Source organism: Helianthus annuus, chromosome 1 (genome assembly GCF_002127325.2).
Source record: "Helianthus annuus cultivar XRQ/B chromosome 1, HanXRQr2.0-SUNRISE, whole genome shotgun sequence".
In the NCBI taxonomy this organism is placed as follows: Eukaryota; Viridiplantae; Streptophyta; class Magnoliopsida; order Asterales; family Asteraceae; genus Helianthus; species Helianthus annuus.
Genome location: NC_035433.2, coordinates 140,682,545 through 140,704,575, shown reverse-complemented (window position 1 = coordinate 140,704,575; position 22,031 = coordinate 140,682,545). Strand labels below are relative to the sequence as shown.

Sequence of the window (22,031 nt, the reverse complement as noted above, 5' to 3'; positions counted from 1 at the left end):
TTATGTTTTTACGAAAGGTTGTCCGAAACTATTTGATGATCTTGGGATAGAAGATGATGATATAATGTTGTTGACGAATACGGAAAGCAAAAAATTTGAGATAAAGATTTATCGTCGAGGAGTTGAAGTTGTTTTGAATAAAAAAGAAGAAAGTGATGATGAGTCTCTGATGGAGATAGCTAAAGACACATACTACAAAACCGTCAACTTTGTAAGTATTATCAACTTAAAGTATAACAGTTTAGTAATAATTACGTCTCTTTTGCTAATATCTTATTGTATAACAGAGCTTCGGTGATGATGATGATGACTCCACAGATGAGATGATTTCTGAGGTAATAACCTTATATTTATGTAGATTAAAACACATTACAATCAGATGTTGTAATTTTATTAAATATGATACACAGATTCATGAAATTAGTAAAAAACAGGAAGTGATTAAGAACATTGCTGGAAAAGAAAACTCAAAGGTAGAATTTGAAATGGAAAAGGTCTCAACATGTAGAGGAAAACATGTAGATGCATATTGTCTTAATAGGTTTTTTTGTTTTATCTTAATAGGTTACGAAGAAAGGTAAACATGTAGAGGCATATTGTCGTGCGGAGGTCAGTAAGGAGCTTGTATGGAGGACAGAATTTGAAATGGAAAAGGTCTCAACAGATGGAGAGATAACTCGGAAACGGATGGTACGTTTATCATAAATAAACAATATGTAGTGATCAACATTTATTATTAACTTAGATTTTATTCTAAATATAATGTATGTGTTCAAAAAAAAGGTAAAGGAAAAAAGAAAGAGGGATGATCATGGATTAAAGATAGCGGAGGTTGAAGGAAAAGTTGTTGCAAAAACAACTACTGTTGAGAAAATTGGAAAGTATGATTTCACAATGAAAGGAGAAAACCGCATGGTATGTATTTTTGACATAAAAATCATAGACTGAAATATTTTAACATGAATATGGCTGAATGAGTTCTTAAATACGGATTTGCATGCAGAGAATGCCTGCTAATGTTGTAAGAGCAGCCGGATTCCGAAATAAATCTCATAAGTTAAACGTGAGGAACATGAAGGGAAAAACAATCAAAATGAATGTTAGGCGCCAAAAGAATGGAAATGCTGTAAGGTATGCAATCGAAGGTTGGCCGATGTTCATGAAGGAGAATGGACTTTGTTTGGGTGATAGACTGCATTTCACATTTGTAAGTTCATCAAATCTCCTGATCTTATCAAATGTGGATGGGGTTAATGCATGTTAACAGGTAATCTAATCATGAAGGTGTTTGTGTTGAACAAATGATAACTGTTTTGTGATCATGTTATTTGGTTTACTCTTTTTTGGACAAAGTTTCTATGGTTATGATGTTTTATTTTGTTAGTAGGTAGTTTATGGTTAAAGACAACTACTATTATATAATCTAACAAAGTACCATACATTTGAATGTAATTAACAGTTGGTATCATGCATAAGTACTTGTTGGTTTTCAATGTTTAAATATATCTATTTACAAACTAACTTGTGTTTGTTTATATGTGGTTAAGATTATTTTTATAAGTTGTATGTGATATATATTACAAATGAAATGTATAAAAAAATATAAAGTAAAATGGAAATATAAATCTCGGAGTAAAGGAATAAATAATATGACAGTTGGATATTAATATTAAAATAATGAAACTTCGAATCAAAACTATAAATTTGAGAATATCTCTTTGTATACAACATTTGTAGTCTTATTAGTAACGTTTCCCTCAACATCTAATATTAACATCCTTAAACCATCCATGCTTTTGACTCTTGAAACTGCAACATATAGTTGTCCGTGAGTGAAAACAGGCTGCTTTAGAAACAAACCAACCTTAGATAACGACTGTCCCTGACTTTTATTTATCGTCATTGCAAAACACACAGCTATCGGGAATTGCCTTCTTTGAAGCTTGAAAGGTATTCGTTTGTCAGAGGGGGAAAGATTGATCCTTGGTATAAAAGTTCTAGTACCAATATTATTACCAGAAATCACTTTGGCTTCAATAATCCGATCACCAAGTTTTACGACTTGTAATCTTGTACCATTGCACAGACCGTTTTTCTGATCAAGGTTACGTAACAGCATGATAGGAACACCAACTTTTAAAACCAATTTATGATTCGGCATTCCTGAAACCTTAAGACCATTTAGAACATCGGGGGGGTAAACATTGTGTCGAATATGGTCAGTTACATTCTCAGATTGGCAGATGGAATCTGAACTTAGATACTCTTTATGATCACCAGGAAACATTGCTAATAAGGTATCATTTATCTCGTGAACAACGTCGTTCTTAGGAGCAAGTATGGCTCTTTCCTGAAAATAATTTGGATCATTGAACGATTCAAGTATCGACGGATACACAAAGTTGATCAGATTACCAATAGGGTTAGTGGACTCAGTAATCAACAGTTCTTGAGGTATATCAATAAGAGCTTCTCCGTCGTTGCGACCACCAAGTTTTCCCTCGCCAATATCCAAAAGCCATTTAGCAAACTCTTTTGTCTTGTCAATATCACCATGATTCATGCCAACAGTAAGCCTCATGTTTTTTGTTAGCCTTAGTAACTTGCATTTATTCCATATATATGACGAACTCAGGGAAGCATTCACGATATCCTGTCTAGAGCCATTAGGAACAACAGGAAGAATCTGTCTAAAGTCACCACCAAATACAATTACCTTTCCTCCAAATGGTAAAGCTTCGCTATTTGAACAATCAGGCATCAATATATCTTTTAAGGTTCTATCCAATGCTTCAAAGGCATGTTTATGAATCATAGGAGCCTCATCCCATATAATAAGTTGTGTTTTTTTTAAAAGACACGCAAGTTCAGATCCAGGATTCATGCGGCAAAGAGAATCCTCATTTAGATTCAGAGGGATGGAAAATCGAGAATGGGCTGTTCGACCTCCAGAAAGTAGCAAAGAAGCTATACCGCTTGAAGCAACATTTAAAACAATTTCAGACTTACTTCGAATTGCTGCCGACAATGTCTTCCAAAGAAAGGTCTTACCGGTGCCACCATATCCGTAAACAAAAAAGACACCACCTTTGTTTGTTCTAACAGATTCCATAATCTGATCAAAAACATTACGTTGCTCATCTGTTAAAAGTAGTAACATATTATTCAACTCATCTTCCATGGTATTTTGGAAATAAGATAACTCCTCGTTGATCAATCGATTTTTAAAAAGTGTTTGCCTTAGCTTATTCATGTAAAATAACTAAAAAGGGTGGGAAAAGCCAATAAGTCATAAGCAGTTTTAAAAAGTCACCTCTTACTAACTTTTCAAAACTAACTTTTCCTTTCTATACAAAAAGTCATTTTGAAAAGTGCTTATGAGTTTGCCAAACATTTTTTCTCCTCATTAATTTTTTTGTAAAAGTCAATAAGTTATAAAAAGATGTTAAAAAGCTTAGCCAAACACCCCCTAATATTTATGCCCAAAGAACAAGCCACCCCGCTTTTCTAAACCTATCTTAGGCGAGGAAAAGAATCATCTTGGATTGAAAGTTGTTAATGCGGTCAACCTTGCCATTCCGATGGAAACCTGCTATTGATCGACTCTCGCACATGGGTTATATTTATAATTAATGTTAGAAAGTTTTGATATTTTTTAATGTATTTATTTTTTTATAACTAAATCTATTAATAAAACATGTGAAACGTCTACAATAATATATCGAGTATCAGTATTGGTATATTAATGATAAATTATTTAACATTTAGTTTGATTTTTCTCGAATAACTTTCATTCTAAATCTTTGCGTTCTAAATCTAATACCATTGTAAATAGTTTTTTTATTCATACATACATGTTTTCCGTTGTTTTGGAGTCAATGTCTCTTTGGAAACAACTTCTCTATTCTCATGACTTTGTCTACACTTAACCTCATGTTTTCAAATGTGAGATGACATTTGGTGGAAAAGTTATGGTGTTCGGTGGTGACTTTAGACAAATACTTCCGGTTGTACCAAATGGGAGTAGGCGAGATATTGTTAATGCTTCAATCATGTCGTCGTATATTTGGAGTACTTGCAAGGTCCTTACGTTAACCAAAAACATGAGGTTAACTGTAGGAGCCAACACATCTGATATAGACGAGATTAAAGCTTTTGCGGATTGGTTACTTGACTTGGGAGAGGGAAAGATTGGCGACAGTGATGATTATGAGGTGGTTATAGATATTCCTGAAGATTTGTTAATCAAGTGCTCTGAGGATCCTATGTCAGATCTGATCGACTTTGTATATCCTTCGCTTCTTCAACTGTACAAAGATAAAGATTATTTTGCTGAAAGAGCTATATTGGCACCAACGAACGAGGTTGTTCAAGAAATTAATGAAAAGTTGCTTGATTCATTTCCTGGCGATGAAGTGGAGTATCTGAGTTCTGATAGTATTTGTCAAACTGATCAAGGAAAGAATGAAGCAAATGCGAGACTATATTCTCCCGATGTTCTAAATGGTTTAAAAATTTCCGGTCTGCCTAATCATCGATTAGTCATTAAAGTTGGTGTACCTGTAATGTTGCTTCGTAATATCGATCAACAAAATGATTTATGCAACGGTACGAGACTACGGATTACTAAACTTTATAAACATGTTATTGAGGCGGAGATTATATCCGGAGGAAACAAAGGGACCAGAACGTTTATTCCACGAATTAGTTTAACACCGTCGGATAAAGGAATTCCTATTAAGTTTCAACGACGACAATTCCCTATAAATGTATGTTTTGCAATGACTATAAATAGAAGTCAAGGACAATCTCTATCGACGGTTGGATTGTATTTGAAATATCCAGTTTTCTCACATGGTCAGCTTTATATTGCGTTATCAAGAGTTAAAAGCAGAGGCGGTGTGAAGTTGCTTATACTAGACAAAAATGGGAATGTAACGAGTAAAACAAGAAATGTAGTCTACAAGGAAGTTTTTTCCGGAATTTGAATTGTTTTTTGTTTTTTTTTTCTTCCAATGTATGCGTATGTACAAAATATTATATTTCAAAGGAAATAATATGGTTTTGGATGAAGCCGCGCATCGCGCGGGCATTAACCTAGTATATTAATAAAACATGTGAAACGTCTACAATAATATATCGAGTATCACTATTGGTATATTAATGATAAATCATTTAACATTTCGTTTGATTTTTCTCGAATAACTTTCATTCTAAATCTTTGCGTTCTAAATCTAATACCATTGTAAATAGTTTTTTTTATTCATACATACATGTTTTCCGTTGTTTTGGAGTCAATGTCTCTTTGGAAACAGCTTCTCTATTCTCATGACTTTGTCTACATCTCACTCTCCCCATATCCTACCACTAGCTTTGCTCGTGAGATTTACTTGGTATGATTGTTGTTGTTGTATACATGTTTTCCGGCTACTTCGGGCATGAGAATTTCCGATAATTAAAAAATAAAAGCCATGTTTTCAACTACAACATTATCATTCATAATTTAATCAAGTTTTCCTCTACTACATTATCACTCACAATATAAGATAAACAGAAAAAATGTTAATTTGTTGATGTTTGAACCAAGGAGACATATTTCATACCCATTGATGCATCATGCATCAATTATTGACGTTATCATTGATATTAGACGTTGCAACAACTATTGAGAGATGATTTTGTTGCAACAACCATTAAGAGAGATATTTTCAATGAAGTTTGTGAAGATGGATTTACACATATAATCGATTTAAAATTATTTTTCGAATGATCGTTGCATTGCTTAAAAAACATGGAACGCTTAACAAACTTTCGAATGAAAATTATCTATCTTTTTTAGAAAATGAAAACTCGTAGACAACAATCACAAATGTAATACTATAGAGTAAAATGTTGTGATTTGGTAAAATAACACATATAGTTCTCAATTTTTGAAAATTACAGGTATGTTCCCTGTGGTTTGCTTTTTGTTACTTGGATAGTCTCTAAAATGGATGAATGTTAGTTTTCTCAGTTAATTGGGTTTGAAATGATAAAAATACCCTTAAATGGAGGTTAGTTTTCTCAATTATGTGAGACTCACCACCACCAACAAGTTAGGCTACGTAAAGAATGGGATGGTGATGAGTTTGCCGGAGATGGGGAAGATGACTGGGGTGGCTGGAATAGGGTGGGGTATTTGGTGGTGGTGGTGGTGGCCGATGGGTCCCACATAATTTTAAATATTTATTATATTTTTTTGAAACTTTTTAGTTACTAATTTAACAATAAGGGCATTTTTGTCATTTCACACCTACTTAACTGTGAAAACTAACCTCTATCCACTTTAGGGACTATCCGAGTAACAAAAATCAAACCACAAGGAACATACCTGTAATTTCAAAAAAATGAAGACTATATGTGTTATTTTACCAAACCACAGGGAGCATCCAGGCATTTTACTCTAATACTAAACCAGAAAAATACAAACCATCATTTTACTAGAAGTATTCATCCTTATACTCAATGATTAGAGATAAAAAAATATGTTACAAAATACAATACCAGAAAAATACAAACCACATACAATATAATATTTATGAAAGTGATTCTGCATTGTGAAAAGTCTCAGTCAGCACGATGGTTTGCATGCATATATGATCTGTTCATGTAGGATTTAAACCGACCGGGTGCATGAGGAGATGATGAACTACTAGCTGGATTTCATTTACTCCCTCATTTTAAGCTAACTCATGAGACCAACGGGTCCCTCTCACCTCACCTTCATCACACCCTGGTGATTTGACGTACACATGGTTCGAACCACATAAAGCCAATCCAAATATGTAACTAGTTAACCATACATTGTTTCAAACTATACCCTCTAGTCTAGATTGTGAGTTGCTATATGGTTACATACACTTATGAGTTATGGATATGCATGATACATTTTTAGGCTGTTAGAACATTTATTTAATGATGTAATTGAATTTGTCTATGATGTATAATACTTGGGAGTGTTTAAAAACCGTTAGGAACTTTCTAGTCCAAACCAAAGTAAGTCAGCTGGTTTGACTAGGGCTGCAAACGAACTGAATTTTCAAGGAACAATTCGTGAATCGTTCAACGAAAAGTTCGTTCGTTTAGTAAATGAGCGAATACGAACTAGAAGTTTTGTTCGTTAGTTAAGTGGACGAACACGAAAAGATGCCACGTTCCTTTGTTGTGAGTGATGGAATTCCATCACAAATTGATGACCATTTCCACTAAAAATGTTGTGAGTGATGGAATAATGGTTGATGACATGACGGAACTTGATTGGATGTTGTGAGTGATGAGTGATCACCACCCCTACCCCCCTAAGACTATCAATACGACAAAAAAAATGAAAAAGAAAAAAAGGACAAAGTTAACCATGTAAAACCTAACATTTAAATTAAACTACAAAAATGGTGAAACTAGTTGAATTTTGCTAACTCACCAATCTGGCCAGTTTGGTTTTTTGTTTCTAAAACCGTAGTTAGCTCTTCACTCTAAAAGTTGTTAAAACCTATCAAACTGATGTTAGGGGTGTTTATAGTCTAGTTTGATTAAAAAGAGATATTTTGCGCCACTGTCACAGGGGACCCACGAGAGGCCATCATGGAGCGAATAATACAACGAAGAAGCTATTCGACTCCGTATTCTTTTAGCCGACTATCTTCCGTGATGCCCACAAGTGGGTAAGGTCCTGTGATGCTTGCCAGAGAGCAAACAACATTTCAGCACGCGGTTTGATTTTTGATTTCTCAAATCTATCATTCTAACAATTCAACCCTACTTGGGATCATTTTTCTTTGTCATGGTTTCTAGTTTTTACTTCAATCAAAATTTGTTATAAAACTTTTAAATCCTTTGATTTTTTATCAGATATTATAAAAATTTAAATATCGCTATAAAGCGAAGTTGCCTGGAATACACAAAACTTACTTTTAATTTTGAAAGTGAAAGTTGGCCAGTTGGGTACGGCTATGTACAAGTAATGTACAACTCTTTTCTTTAATATCATACGTGTGTGTGGTTGTGGGACAAAACAAGCACAATTGAATAATAAATATTGTACAACTAACTTCTTGATGACAGGGAATTCCTGTTTCAAAGACCAAGATTTTATGGTTATCTCACTAGGGTTAGGTTTATTTTTGAACAATCTCCTTGATATTAACCTGTATGAATTAATCCTATCACTTGATTATCAATACACAAGTGTAAATCAATGGCCTGAATTTGATCAGGATGTGATGATAAAAATACACTAGTTGTTGGAAATTTAGTGAAAATGAGTTTTTCACTAAATATTTGGACATCAATAATATTTATATATGTGTTGTATAAATAATTATTTATGGGTTTGTGTTCAAACTATGTCCAAATAAAACTAAGATGAATGAGATATCGAAGCTTGAAGTTGTATGTTTGGAACAAACAAAGATAGATGAGAAAAATGGATTGAGATTTGTCACCTTGTCCCACATAGGTGGAATGATAAAACTTAAAGTGGTATATAAGGAGGAGCACTCCTTGAAGGCAAACACTAGTGGGGACCCGAAGGGTGCATCGCACCTGCACATATGCGCGCATGACGTGGGCTATAGGCCCTATGTAGTGCGCTTTGAACTTCGCACACTGTCTTTGTATTTTTGCCCATGAGCGCGTGGTCAGATACATGGCGGGTCCGCTTATGGCGCACCCTTGGGTGGCGTAGGCGGATGCCATGGCATGGCACATGTCGATGTGGCGCGCGACTCCGCAAGGCTATGTGTCCGCGCGAGTTCTAGTGCGGTGCGCGGTGGCGCACGAGTATCGATGGCGCATGACCAGGTGGAGTCCCGGTATGCGTAGTGGCATCCGTGTGGTGCGCGACTCAGTTGAGTCAGTCAACTCGGTCTTCACTAGTTACTAGAATGTCATGAATTGATATGACGGTTTCATTTGACCACATCAATTCCATTTTATTGCACATCAATATTGTTTAATACTAGATTGATGATCTTGTTAATTACAATATTAATGGTACATTTTATTACAAATTAATATTGTTTATTACTGGATTGATGATCTAGTTAAATACAATATTAATGGTTAATAGGTTTCATCTTTTGTAAGTATGTATATATATATATATGAACGTTGGGTTCATATGGGAGGATATATACAAAAGAATCTCTATAACTAAAAAGTGTTAGAAACGAGTTTCTGTCACATTGAGAGGAGAACTCTCAAACTAAACAACTTCATTTTTTTTTTTGTGAACACCATCATACCCGGTGTTATCTCGGGCGCGAGTGCCATCTCCGGCAGTACACATACTGTTCCGGTTGTTGTACCCTGGGAGACAGACCGTCTGAGAGGAGGCGCGGAATCTGTTTTAAGGGAAGCGTGTTGAACACGTGCCTCAACAAAAAACCGTCAACAATTTTGCTTGTCTTGCAGCGGAGTTTCGATCTCGTAGATGCGGTTGAAGTTTTCAAAGACATTGGCTTTGAATCAAGATTGGTACAATTTAGTTGTATTTTATATTCGTTTATTTAGTTTTTGTAACCGGTATTGTACTCGTTGAATTTCCCACAAATAACGAGAGTCTCGTTATTATTTATTATATATTTTGTAATATATTTCAATAAAAAGTGAACCTAGATCCTACACTAGTGTATTTTACGATTTGATGATGTAAATCAATGGACATGAGTTGTTCACTCGATTTACAAATACACTAGTGTTTACTCTAAAACCCTACCCTATCCCAATAATTCAATTAATCATACTTTCAAGTTGTACCATACAACCCCAAAATGCAATATGTGAGAAACATAGATCAAGATACATATGGATACCCATCATCTACACTAAATCTATAGTTGTAAGGGGTGGGTCTTCTCCACTTACAAGGGGTCAACCCCGAATATAAATGAAAAGAAATAAAGATATTCTTTATATCCATTTATAAAAAAAAAAAACCATTAATGTATGTTATTTGTTAGAAAAAAAATAAGTTAACCTATCATAGATGATGATACCCATCATCAACACTAAATCTATAATTGTAAGGGTGGTCTTCTCCACTTACAAGGGGTCAACCCCCAATATAAATGAAAAGAAATAAAGATATTCTTATATCCATTTATAAAAAAAAACTATTAATGTATGTTATTTGTTAGAAAAAATAAGTTAACCTATCATAGTTGATTCACCGTTAAATGTTTGATTTTTATTTCTATCGTATGTTTGATGTTCGAATCTTTCTGCCTTAACCACTTGAAAGTCACTTGTCAGGTCCAAACTGCTTGTGTTATGTTTTATCTTATCCCACTAGTTAACATAATAATGAATGGGTCGTTTTTCGATCTTGAGAACGTTTTCTGAGGTTGTTAGAAGGAGCATAAGAAGTTTTGGTGGTTTTTGTCCACCAACATTTTCAAACTTTTAATAAAAAGAATTATTTACCATATTTAAGGTTGAGTCTATGGTAGACTTTTCTAGAAAGGGAAAGGCATAAACAACTAAAATGGGACAAGCACCAAAAAAGCTCTCAATTAAAAAGCCTAAAGTGCAATAAGAAAGTGATGATACTCTCATTTTGGTCAACAGCCCACTTTCCACTCACCACTTGTGTGATTCACAAAGTCTAGTTTAACATTAGATAACTATGACTCAATCCTCATATCAATCTCACCACCCCTTAAACACCCCCCCCCCCCCCCTCCACAAGAAGAATGACACATTGCATTACAAGAAAAAGAGATGCACCCACAAGTTGGGAGTAGGATTAGATAACTATGAGTCAATTCTCAATGTTAACAACCCCCCACCCCCCCCCCCCCCCACACACACACACACACACACATACACAAGAAAAGTGACATCTTGCATTTCAAGAATTACAAGAAAAAGAGATGCCAAGTTACAAAGTGAGACCCACAAATTGAGAGTAGGATTAGATAATAAAAGGATAGTATGGAAGGCATGGGATAAGCTTCTTGGACAAAGTGCAATTCCACAATAATACTTTTAATTTCTGCATGTTACTTTAAAGATATCATAGAATATTATACGCATGTGAAATAACTTCATATGTAAAAAATAAAAGCCCCTTTGTTCGTACAAATTCGTATCAATGAAATATAATATAATTATAGCCCCATGAACACAAACTCAAAGTACCACTTTGCAACAAAACATCATACCCTTCCCCATATCCTCTTCTAGCTACCCATCCCTCATCTCTCTCTCTCTCTCTCTCTCTACATATATGTATACATACATACAAATACATATAAATATAAATATTTATACACATATATCTAATATTTAATATAAAGTCCCACATTTAATGCTCCAATAAGCTCTAAGCTATGAGATATTCAACCTGAACACTATATATGATCTCTTCCACCTCCATACCAACATCACACTCTTTCTCATACACACACACACAAGTATACATACATATACTAATATCCATACACATACATATATATTTGTAAAGATGAAGAATGGGAAGGCTTTAAAGTCATGGATTAAAAATTGGAAAAAGATGAATGATGGAGGGATCATACCTTCATCTACAAGTTGTGATAAGTGTTGTCAATGGGCATTCAGATGGCCATTATCCATCAATGAAGATGAAGCTTCTATTCCAAGAGATGTCCCAAAAGGTCATTTGGTTGTTTATGTAGGCAACAACCAAAGGAGGTTCGTCATCAATGTGAAATTACTAAAACACCCTTTGTTCAACGCGTTGTTGGATCAAGCCCGAGAAGAATATGATTTCACTAATGATTCAAGACTCAGCATTCCTTGTGATGAGGAGATGTTCTTGAGTGTAATTCGGTGTGCCACATCACCACAAGACCGAAGAATCGGGATGTGCCTTTGACTTGTTTATCAAGTCAAAGGAATTGTTCCTGCAATATTGTTATATGTATTTTGTGTAAAGAGATGACATTAATATTGTATGCAACTAGTTGTTGTTAACTCTAATGTGAGAAGTGAAACCTGTTTTTTGTACGGATTAAGGTTTGTTAAAACTTATGTTTTAGTAGATTTTTGGTGGTTGTAGCATGTTACATGTAGTTATTCAATGATCATTAATATATATAGCCATGTACGAACATCATCATTTAGACTAGTGGGTATGGGGGCCGGCTGAGGCCCGGCTAGGACCGGCGCCGGTCCCCCACACCACCCCCCTCAGGTCCGGCCTGGCAACTTCGGCTCCCCACAGCCGGGGTAGCCGTGCCTCTCTCCTCTCTCCTAACACACACACATCTATACATACATACATATATATATATATATATATATATATATATATATATATATATATATATATATATATATATATATATATATATATAAAGGGGTTCATCCCCCACCCCTCTAGGTCCATCCCTTCCAAGCCGAGCCTATGTGGCGCTGACGTGGCGGCCCATCCTCTTAAGGATGGGGCTCTCCATACCCTGTAGTCTTAAACCAATTTTTGTTGCAAGTACAACCACAAAGAAACAAGATTCCAGCAAGTATCATTGATTCATGTTTTCCAGAAAGTACACGTTCGGAATGTTGTCATATGTAAAGAGAGATTTTGCTCAAAAAAAGTGTAACGAAAAGAATTATAGCGGCGCGTCAAAAAATATATAATGGTGCATCAGCGCGTGTTTTATTCCTTTTGTAATCTTTTTTACACATGACGCCTCTTAGTGACATCCTACACTTTATAACAAAATTTCCTTTACCCTTCCCCACCTGTCATCACTAAAACTGTTATATACACCTATAAATAGAGGTGTACAAATCTTTTTTTTTTTCTAAAACAGGTCCGCTTTTTTAACCGAATCAGTTTTTTCGGCAAAAAAAGACGGTTTTAAAAAAACGAACCGGTTTCTAACTTATGGGAACCCTAACTAGTACGGACCAGTTCGGTTGGGTTAAATCCTGTTTCGACAAAAAAAACCGGTTAAATGAATCGCAAATAAGAACCGGTCTATAACTGCCGGGTCAGGTTGAGCCTGAACCGTTTTTCCTTTTTTTAATTGGTTAAAAAACTGAAACCGGTTTTTTTTTACGGTTTGGGTCTGGAAATCGGTTTTTTTTACACGTCTACTTACAAATGAATGAATGATATATGTCAAATGCCAAAAGAAGGCCTATGATCCAGCCATTGCCCATGACTCCATGAGTTGTGGACCGGCCCAAAAGAGTAATATTTGGTAATTGATATGTCAATCAGTCAGCGGTTTCTATTTTCTATGTACAAAGGCCCAATTTTATTTTATTTTTTTTGACATTGCCAGGGCTCGTATAAGAAGACTATTGAGTGGCTGACCATCAATTCACTAGACAAGTTTGTGTTTTTTTTTTATCTAGAAAAATTGAAAGATTAAGAAACAAAAATGATATTTTGTACATGATTTAAACCATATGTTATAAAACTTATTTTTATAAAGTTACAAATCATCAAAATATTTATAATTTTCTAGTTTTATGGCATACATGATTTTGTTTTGCAAAACCTTTTATTTTTATAATGAAATGTATTTTTAATATTTCTGTAAATAACTTTTTTCTTCTTCTAACATTATCGGAGTAGGATCTTAGCTAGTTCGTCTCGTGAATATCAGTCAATCTCTGTTCTTCTCTCGCCAAACAAGTCTGATCCTTTCTAATGAACCCTGCAAAACGAAATAACACCGGTGAACTCATTACAAGGAGGAGGGATTGGGGGTTCTCCTTGTAACTACCCTCCGGCGTGAGAATAAGTAATCGTTTTGAGGATATAGGTGTGTGTATAGAGTGAGAGAAAGAGAGAAGATCCTTAAATCTGGAGGTGAAGTCCTCTATTTATAGCCGAAGATTCGTGAAGGAGAAAAGGGGAGCCAGCTAGTCCTTCGCCAGTTGTCCAATCGTGGAGAATATCCATTTTGTCTCCTCTGACACGACTAGGTTCTTGTCCCGTACTAGGGCTGACGTGGCACACAATTGCTCGTTCCACCTCAACGTCCTTTTGTACATCCCGTCGGATTGTCCCTGGCTGTCCTTTAAGGATCATGCGAAAAGGGCTGGCATCTCATGATTGGTGCCACGTGGCGTCCTTCTTTGTTTGTTGGTAATATCCTCTCTGTCGCCAGGTGCATCCTTTGTCCTTCTAAATTCTTCTAGATGACGAGGTCGTGTCTCTGGAGTGGTGTGGTCGCACAAATGCGCGTACACGCATGTTATCTGGATCAAAATATATTAAAATCTATAATATAATTAGTTGGTAATTGTTGATGGACCATATTACCCTTATTAACTAATTGGGTTTCCGCTTGGGTGTATATAACGAGATTACTAGAGAGGGATTAGGGTTAGACATTCATAACATCACACCAAAAATTCGACCTTCTCTCTCTACATTACTACAAGTTCTTCAACCCTAGAGAACTACTACCATCAATAACTTACATCCTAAAGGGGAACTAGATCAAGCCGACTATCATGTCGAACTCCATGGCTACATCAATATCTGGATTCTCTGCTAGTATGTCTGTTGTTACAGGTATTTCTATATGTTTTCCATTATGTTTATACAGAACGAGCAACACATACCCCCTCAGATGTATATATATTTTCTTCTTCTAGGATATTCCAGTGTATGTTTATTTTGGCTTTATTGTAGCTTTGTTCGATTTGGTTTATGGTTTCAACCAAAAACTGATCGCAAAAACCTGAATTGTTAGAAAATAGGTCATTCAAAATTCTAATACCTTTTAGATGTTGCTACCAAGAACTTGCGTCTTGCATAACTCCACGTAGGTCCCTGGTAGCAATGTCATATCAGTCATATCATAAATGCATGGTCGCTTAAGGTTTGGAAACACAATCAGACATGCACAAGTAACAACCTTTGGTGTCATCATATCACGAGAGGAAAGTTTTTTCATGTAACCAGACTTCAACGTGAAAATAAGTATTTGTTTTAGAAAGTAAGAACAAATGTTATGAGAAAAGGTGGTTAAGCCCGTTTTGAAAGCCCTTTTATCATAGATGAAAACTTTATATACTTTAGACATGTTTGACCTGTCTATCATTTATGCTATGTACGTTGGACCGTTAGCTATATGCTCGATCATAGTGCATTGTAGACTTGTATCTATTTGTCATGCCTTTTATCTAACAACAAAACTTCTGCCCGTAAGTTTCTTTCTCAAGGATGACATTTTCCGATACTCTTACTATAGAGATCTCCAACAACTGTCTGACTGGACATTTTATGTTTGAAGGTGTCGTCCGATGTAGCTATGGTCTACGACAAGTCGTGTATTAACTGCAAACCTTTTGCTCAATTTCCCCTTATTGTTTTTTTTAATCTTTTGGAAAATTCTAATGATGATTAAAAAAATATATGAGGTGCCATGTTAGAAAAAGAAAAAAACATAGGTACGTTTTTTGTAATACTTTTAGTTTGTGTATGTAACATATCTTTAATCATTTTCATTTCACTCAATATGATATTCATTTGGCATATTGAGTGTTTCTTAAAACGATGATCATTTAAGATAGTAACTAATTGCTCATTGGCTAGGGCGTGAGTGTTTGGAATTGTCATATCATAAAAATAAAAAGAAGTTTTTACTAAGCATGGCTCTTAGGCTAGACGGTATGGATCCGTCCTCTACCCCGGCGCCGCCACATCACCACCGTCGTCCCACGCCGCCACCCCTCCGTCCCGTCCTCCCCGTCGGAGTTTAGCCGTTTGCGACGGACCAAAGCATGTGGGCCCCCCTTGGTGACGCCCGTCCTCCCACGCCGCCCCCTCGGTCTTGCTCCGGCGACGTCGTCATCTCCGGCACCATACCGAAGAGCCTTATGGATGCTAGTGCGTGAGATTTTGTTCTATCACGTTGTTATTATTATTTTAAGATACAAATATATTGTGAATCGAAAAGAGTCGTCTTTTTCTCTCTCCAAAACAATTGATGGAAACTTCGGGGAAGATACGATGTGTTTTGCCAACCCTTTTAGGTCTTTCACACGTTTGGTGAACTTCTCCCACTGAAAAAGTGACATCTCTATAAAGGAGGTACCTTCACTTAGGGCATGTTTGGCTAAGCTTATTATAGTTAAAAAAGACTTTTGGAAAAGAACTTTTGGGAAAATGACTTTTTGAAAAGGAGTTTTAAAAAAAAAAAGTGTTTGGATTAGCTTATTGATGTAGTAAAATGACTAAAATAAGCATTCTTTTAGATATAAGTGGATAAAGAAGGGGTATATTGGTAATTTGTAGTTTGAAAAGTTAAAAGCTGGCTAAGAGCATTCACATTCTATCCACCAAATCTTGAGAGATGGGTTTTTAAATTATAAAAAGTGGTTTAAGTGGTTGTGAGTGAAGGAGAGAGAAAATGTTACTGTTCATCTGTATATTTGGGGGGACACTGTTCACCCTGTATAATTTTTTAATATATTTTGAAAGTGGTTGTGAGTAGATGAAGAGAAAATGTAATATATATTGAAAAGGAGAGAGAAAAAGTATTTGTTTTTAGTGGAAATATATTGATATAGGAGTTGTTTTTTAGTGGAATGTATGTATATTTTTAGTGGATTGGATGTGAATGCTCTAAGAAGTCACAATATTGTGACTTCTTGAAACCTCCTTTTTCTTCTTTGCAAAAAAACCATTTCTAAAAGGACTTTTGACTTAGTCAAACACAAAAACAACTTATTGGCTTTTTGATAAGTCAATAAGCCAATAAGTTGTTTTGAAAAGCTTAGCCAAACATGCCCTTAGTCTTTTTTTTTTTTTTTTTTTTTTCACATATCGTTTTCAAATGCAAATACTGATAGTTGCCTATAGTAAATTAGAAAATGTTATAAAATAAGTGATTGGAGACCCAATTACAATAGTTGTAAAAAAATATTAAAATAGATAGATTATAACCCAATTACGATTACAATAGTTATATATTAAAATTTTATATATGAAAAAAAGTGAAAACTAATGAGTGATAATAGTGAGAGTAAATTACACAAAATGGTGCCCAAGTTAAGTATTTATTGTTTAAAAGGTAATGTTGATGAATCAAACAGTGCTGGAGATATTAAATTTGTTATAAATATAATCTATATCTATACTATATAATAAAAGAAACCACTTTTGAGACACTTGTCATCATATTAGGGCATCTCTTACAGATAATTATTATTTTAATTTAATCTTTTCTAATTAATTATAAATAACTCTCCTATTAAATATTATTTAGTTTAATATCTTATGGATAATTATTATTTATTTTAATCTTCTTCTCATTTATGATAGTATTTAGAGAAAATTACGATTTTAGCCCCTGTAGTTATATCACTTTTACCCTTTTAGCCTAAAAAAGAATTTTTTAACATCTGAGTCTCCAACGTCTTCTTTTCTAACCCTTTTGGCCCCTAACACTAACCCCATCCATTAAATGTTAGGGGCCAAAAGGGTTTAAAAAAGACGTTAGGGGCTAAAATGGTTAGAAAAAAAGACGTTGGGGGCTTAGATGTTAAAAAAAATCTTTTTTGGGCTAAAAGGGTAAAAGTGATATAACCACGGGGGCCAAAATCGTAATTTTATTATTTGATGTATAAAATTAGATTTATTCAATTCGTACAATACACGAGGTTTTTTTAAGAATATATATATTTTTTATTATTTAGTACAGAAAATTACATTTATTCAAACCGTGTAATACGCATATTTTTTAAAATGTAATTTTTTTTATTATTTGGTATATAAAATTACATTTATTCAACCCGTGTAATAAATGGGGTTTTTTAAAGATGTATCATTTTATTATTTGGTAAACAATATTACATTTATTCAACTCGTGTAATACACATGGTTTTAAAGATATAACTTTTTTATTTTTTATATAAAATTACATTTATTCAACATGTACAATATTGTCTTTTTATTATTTAATATATAAAATTATATTTATTCAACTCGTGCAATAAAGAAGGTTTTTAAAGATATATTATTTTATTATTTAGTATATATAATTTATTTATTCAACCCGTGTAATACACGGGGTTATAACCTAGTTATATAATAAAAGAAACCTGATTTTGGACACGTGTCATTCATTGAAGATGTCTACATTTGTAATTTCCTACCTTTTCATATTTAATATTATTATTTACCAAATTGACACTTTTTTATTTAGTTTACCCTTATCTCTTATTTTATGAAAAAAAATATCGATTATTCTATCTCTTATTTTCATATTGTATTTATATTTATTATTATTATTATTATTATTATTATTATTATTATTATTATTATTATAAAAGTTAGAGATAAAACAAATATCTTGGTTTCTAGAACCCAACTTATCAACTGTTTAAATATCATGCACATCCTTGGGTGTGAGTCACTACATATTGTTCATGCATATGTTCACGTGACTTATGTTCTTGATTTTTTTTAAATGAAAGTTTTTCCTGAACGAAACATTCGTAACACGGTCAATCGGTTGGGCCATGATTATGTCGAATAATTTTTAAATTTAGTTTTTACTTATTGTTTCGGTTCACATGGGATAGAAGTAAAATTATTGGGTTTTACATTTGTAATTAATTATTTTTTTATTAAGATGCTATCGTTCTATTTGCTCATGTTCAAAATGATCAGAAAAAAACTCAGTAAGGTTACAAAATTACATTTATTTAACCCGTGTAATACATAGTGTTTTTAAAGATATAACTTTTTTATTATTTAGTATATATAATTAGATTTATTCAACCCGTACAATACACGGGTTTTTTTTATTTGGTATATAAAATTATATTTATTCAGTACAATACATGAGGTTCTTATATATATAATTTTTTTATTATTTAATATATAAAATTACATTTGTTCAACCCGTGTAATAAATGAGATTTTTAAAGAATAATTGTTTTAATTTAGTATATAAAATTACATTTATTCAACCCGTGTAATACACGGGGTTCTAACCTAGTTATATATTATTTGCATCTCCTTTTTCTTTATATATTAACGGATTATTTTTGTCTACATACGAAATATAATGTATAAATATTTTAAATAAATTGTGAATCAGTTATTGAGTCATCCGTTGTGTTGTGGTGCACCCATGATTCGCAGTACCATTACCATGATCTCTGACTCATGTAAATTTCCTGCACCTTTTGTACCTACGTGTCCCCCAAGAAAACTCCTGGAATTTTGCTTAATTCTTTTGTTTTTCTTTCACATTGTTTTATACCTAAATGCAAAAAAAAAAATAAATAAATAAATAAATACTTTTAGTTTTTTGAACTAATCTTACACTTACAAAAGTTCTTAAATCCGCACCATTTTTATAGGGGATAAACATCTCACGAGTAAAAAATACTAATCTATCTATACTATATAATAAAATAAACTATTTTATGGACACTTTTCATCATATTAGGCCATGTTTTATAAATAAGTATTACTTTAGTTTAATCTTTTATAATTAATTATAGATAATTCTCCTACTAAATATTATTTAGTTTAATTTTTTATAGATAATTATTATTTAGTTTAATCTCCTTCTCATTTATAATATTATTTATTTAACTAATAGAGTAAATTACGATTTTGGCCCCTGTAGTTATAGCAATTTTACTCTTTTAGCCCAAAAAGAATTTTTAACATCTAAGCCCCCAACGTCTTTTTTTCTAATCTTTTTAGCCCCTAACGTCTTTTTTCTAATCCTTTTAGCCCCTAACATTTATCGGATGAGGTTAGTGTTAGGGGCTAAAAAGGTTAGAAAAAAAAACGTTGAGGCTCAGATGTTAAGAAATTACGAATAAATTTCCATAAATTCTCTTATTATTCATTTATATTAATTACTAAGTTAGAAATTATATCTTAATAATTAAAACATATATCGAGCATTTTCATAACGAGAGTGGAGGGAACGATTTTCTTCTTTATATTAATTACTAGATTAGAAATTATATCTTAATAATTGAAACAAATAACGAACATTTTCATAACAAGGGGGGAGAGAACGATTTTCTTGCTTAACAAATAATTTATTTATTTAATATAATTAAAATACAAGAAGAATAATAACTACATTTATCATACTAATAAATTTATCCAAACTTCAGATCATTCCCAAAACTATCCTTATTACTGCCAGTTACGTACAGCGTTAGATAGAATCAAAGAGCAACCATTCATTTAAGTTAGTTCTAGTATGTACCGCAGGTCTAAGGATACAATGATCGTACCTATTCAAAATGTCTTATGACTAAGATCCATGAAGATCATTTTGAAACGAGTTACGCCCAATATGATTCAACTAATCATATCAGTGAATATGGTTCTCAACACTTTGAGTATCCATGATATGGATCAACCATCTAATTCACAATAGTCTTTTACCAGATTGGTTCTCACGAATCTGATAGACTACGGACATTTTAGAATACAATATTCATAGATACTTAACTTACTAATATTTGAACACAAATATAATAGTTTAAAAGACATTCAACCATTAAATTCAAATAAACATAAAATACTGTTTACAGTTCAAAATGCACCAAATTACTAAATTACAAAATCAGACCCACTGTCTAGCATATCTAAGACCTATACTATCTGCATGCTTCTCGTGTTTCACTTGAGGTATAGGCTTAGTAAACGGGTCCGCTAGATTCTGATCAGTATCAATTTTCTCTACTACGATGTCTCCTCTTTCCAAAACTTCCCGTATGTAGTGGAATTTTCTGAGAATATGCTTCGTGCTGTGATGCGACCTTGGTTCCTTTGCCTGAGCAATTGCACCTGTATTTTCGCAAAATATCTCGATAGGCTTCTGTATGCTTGGTATAACTCCGAGATCAGCAATGAACTTTTTCATCTAAACAGCCTCCTTAGCAGCTTCTGAAGCCGCTATATATTCTGATTCAGTGGTCGACTGAGCCACCACGCTTTGCTTAGAACTCTTCCAAGTTATAGCACCACCATTTAAAGTAAAAACATAGCCTATCTGAGATCGTGAATCATCACGATCCGTTTGGAAGCTTGCATCAATGTAACACTTTACTCTCATCTCTTCTTCCAAACAGCCAAATATCATAAACATATCCTTAGTTCTTTTTAAGTACTTTAGGATATTTTTCACAGCAATCCAGTGACTTTTACCAGGATTCTGTTGATATCTGCTAGTCAAGCTCAGAGCAAACGATACGTCCGGTCTAGTACATAACATGGCATACATGATGGAACCGATAGCAGAGGCATATGGAACCTTTTTCATATCCTCTTTATCTTTGTCCAATTTGGGACACTGATGACTATTCAGTACGGTTCCACTTGCCATTGGCAAGAGACCCTTCTTGGAATCTTGCATTGAAAAACGTCGAATGACCTTATCAATATATGTACTTTGACTAAGTCCAAGTAGCCGCTTAGATCTATCTCTATAAATCTTTATTCCTAGAATATAAGCAGCTTCTCCAAGATCCTTCATTGAGAAACATTTACCAAGCCAGGATTTAACATCCTGCAGCATTGGGATATCGTTTACAATGAGAAGTATGTCATCTACATACAGGATTAGAAAAGTAATAGAACTCCCACTTGCCTTCTTGTAAACACACGGCTCATCTTCGTTTTTAATGAAACCAAACTGTTTGATTTTCTGATCAAAACGAAGATTCCAGCTTCGAGATGCTTGTTTCAATCCATAAATGGATTTATTCAACTTGCAAACTTTCTTAGGATTCTTAGGATCTACAAAACCTTCAGGCTGCTCCATATAGATATCTTCTGTAAGATGTCCATTTAGGAACGCGGTTTTAACATCCATTTGCCATATCTCATAGTCATAATACGCGGCTATGGCAAGTAGAATCCTAATAGACTTAAGCATGGCTACTGGCGAGAAGGTTTCCTCATAATCAACTCCTTGAGTCTGAGTAAATCCTTTAGCAACCAATCGAGCCTTATAGGTTTGCACATTTCCATCCATGTCTGTTTTCAACTTGAAAACCCA

At 33.8% G+C, this 22,031-nt stretch overlaps 3 protein-coding genes across 3 annotated transcripts; 2 read left to right on the top strand and 1 right to left on the bottom strand.

Annotated features, from left to right (window-relative positions):
- Positions 1 to 1,696: 1,696 nt before the first annotated feature.
- LOC110933037 (ATP-dependent DNA helicase RRM3-like) lies at positions 1,697 to 3,181 on the bottom strand. The gene has a single exon (XM_022176280.1). The coding sequence runs from the start codon at positions 3,179 to 3,181 to the stop codon at positions 1,697 to 1,699; it is 1,485 nt and encodes a 494-aa protein (XP_022031972.1).
- Positions 3,182 to 3,950: 769 nt separating this feature from the next.
- Positions 3,951 to 4,988, top strand: LOC110933026 (ATP-dependent DNA helicase PIF1-like). The gene has a single exon (XM_022176272.1). The coding sequence runs from the start codon at positions 3,951 to 3,953 to the stop codon at positions 4,986 to 4,988; it is 1,038 nt and encodes a 345-aa protein (XP_022031964.1).
- Positions 4,989 to 11,503: 6,515 nt separating this feature from the next.
- Positions 11,504 to 11,893, top strand: LOC110933017 (indole-3-acetic acid-induced protein ARG7). Its single transcript, XM_022176262.1, has one exon. The coding sequence runs from the start codon at positions 11,504 to 11,506 to the stop codon at positions 11,891 to 11,893; it is 390 nt and encodes a 129-aa protein (XP_022031954.1).
- Positions 11,894 to 22,031: the final 10,138 nt, after the last annotated feature.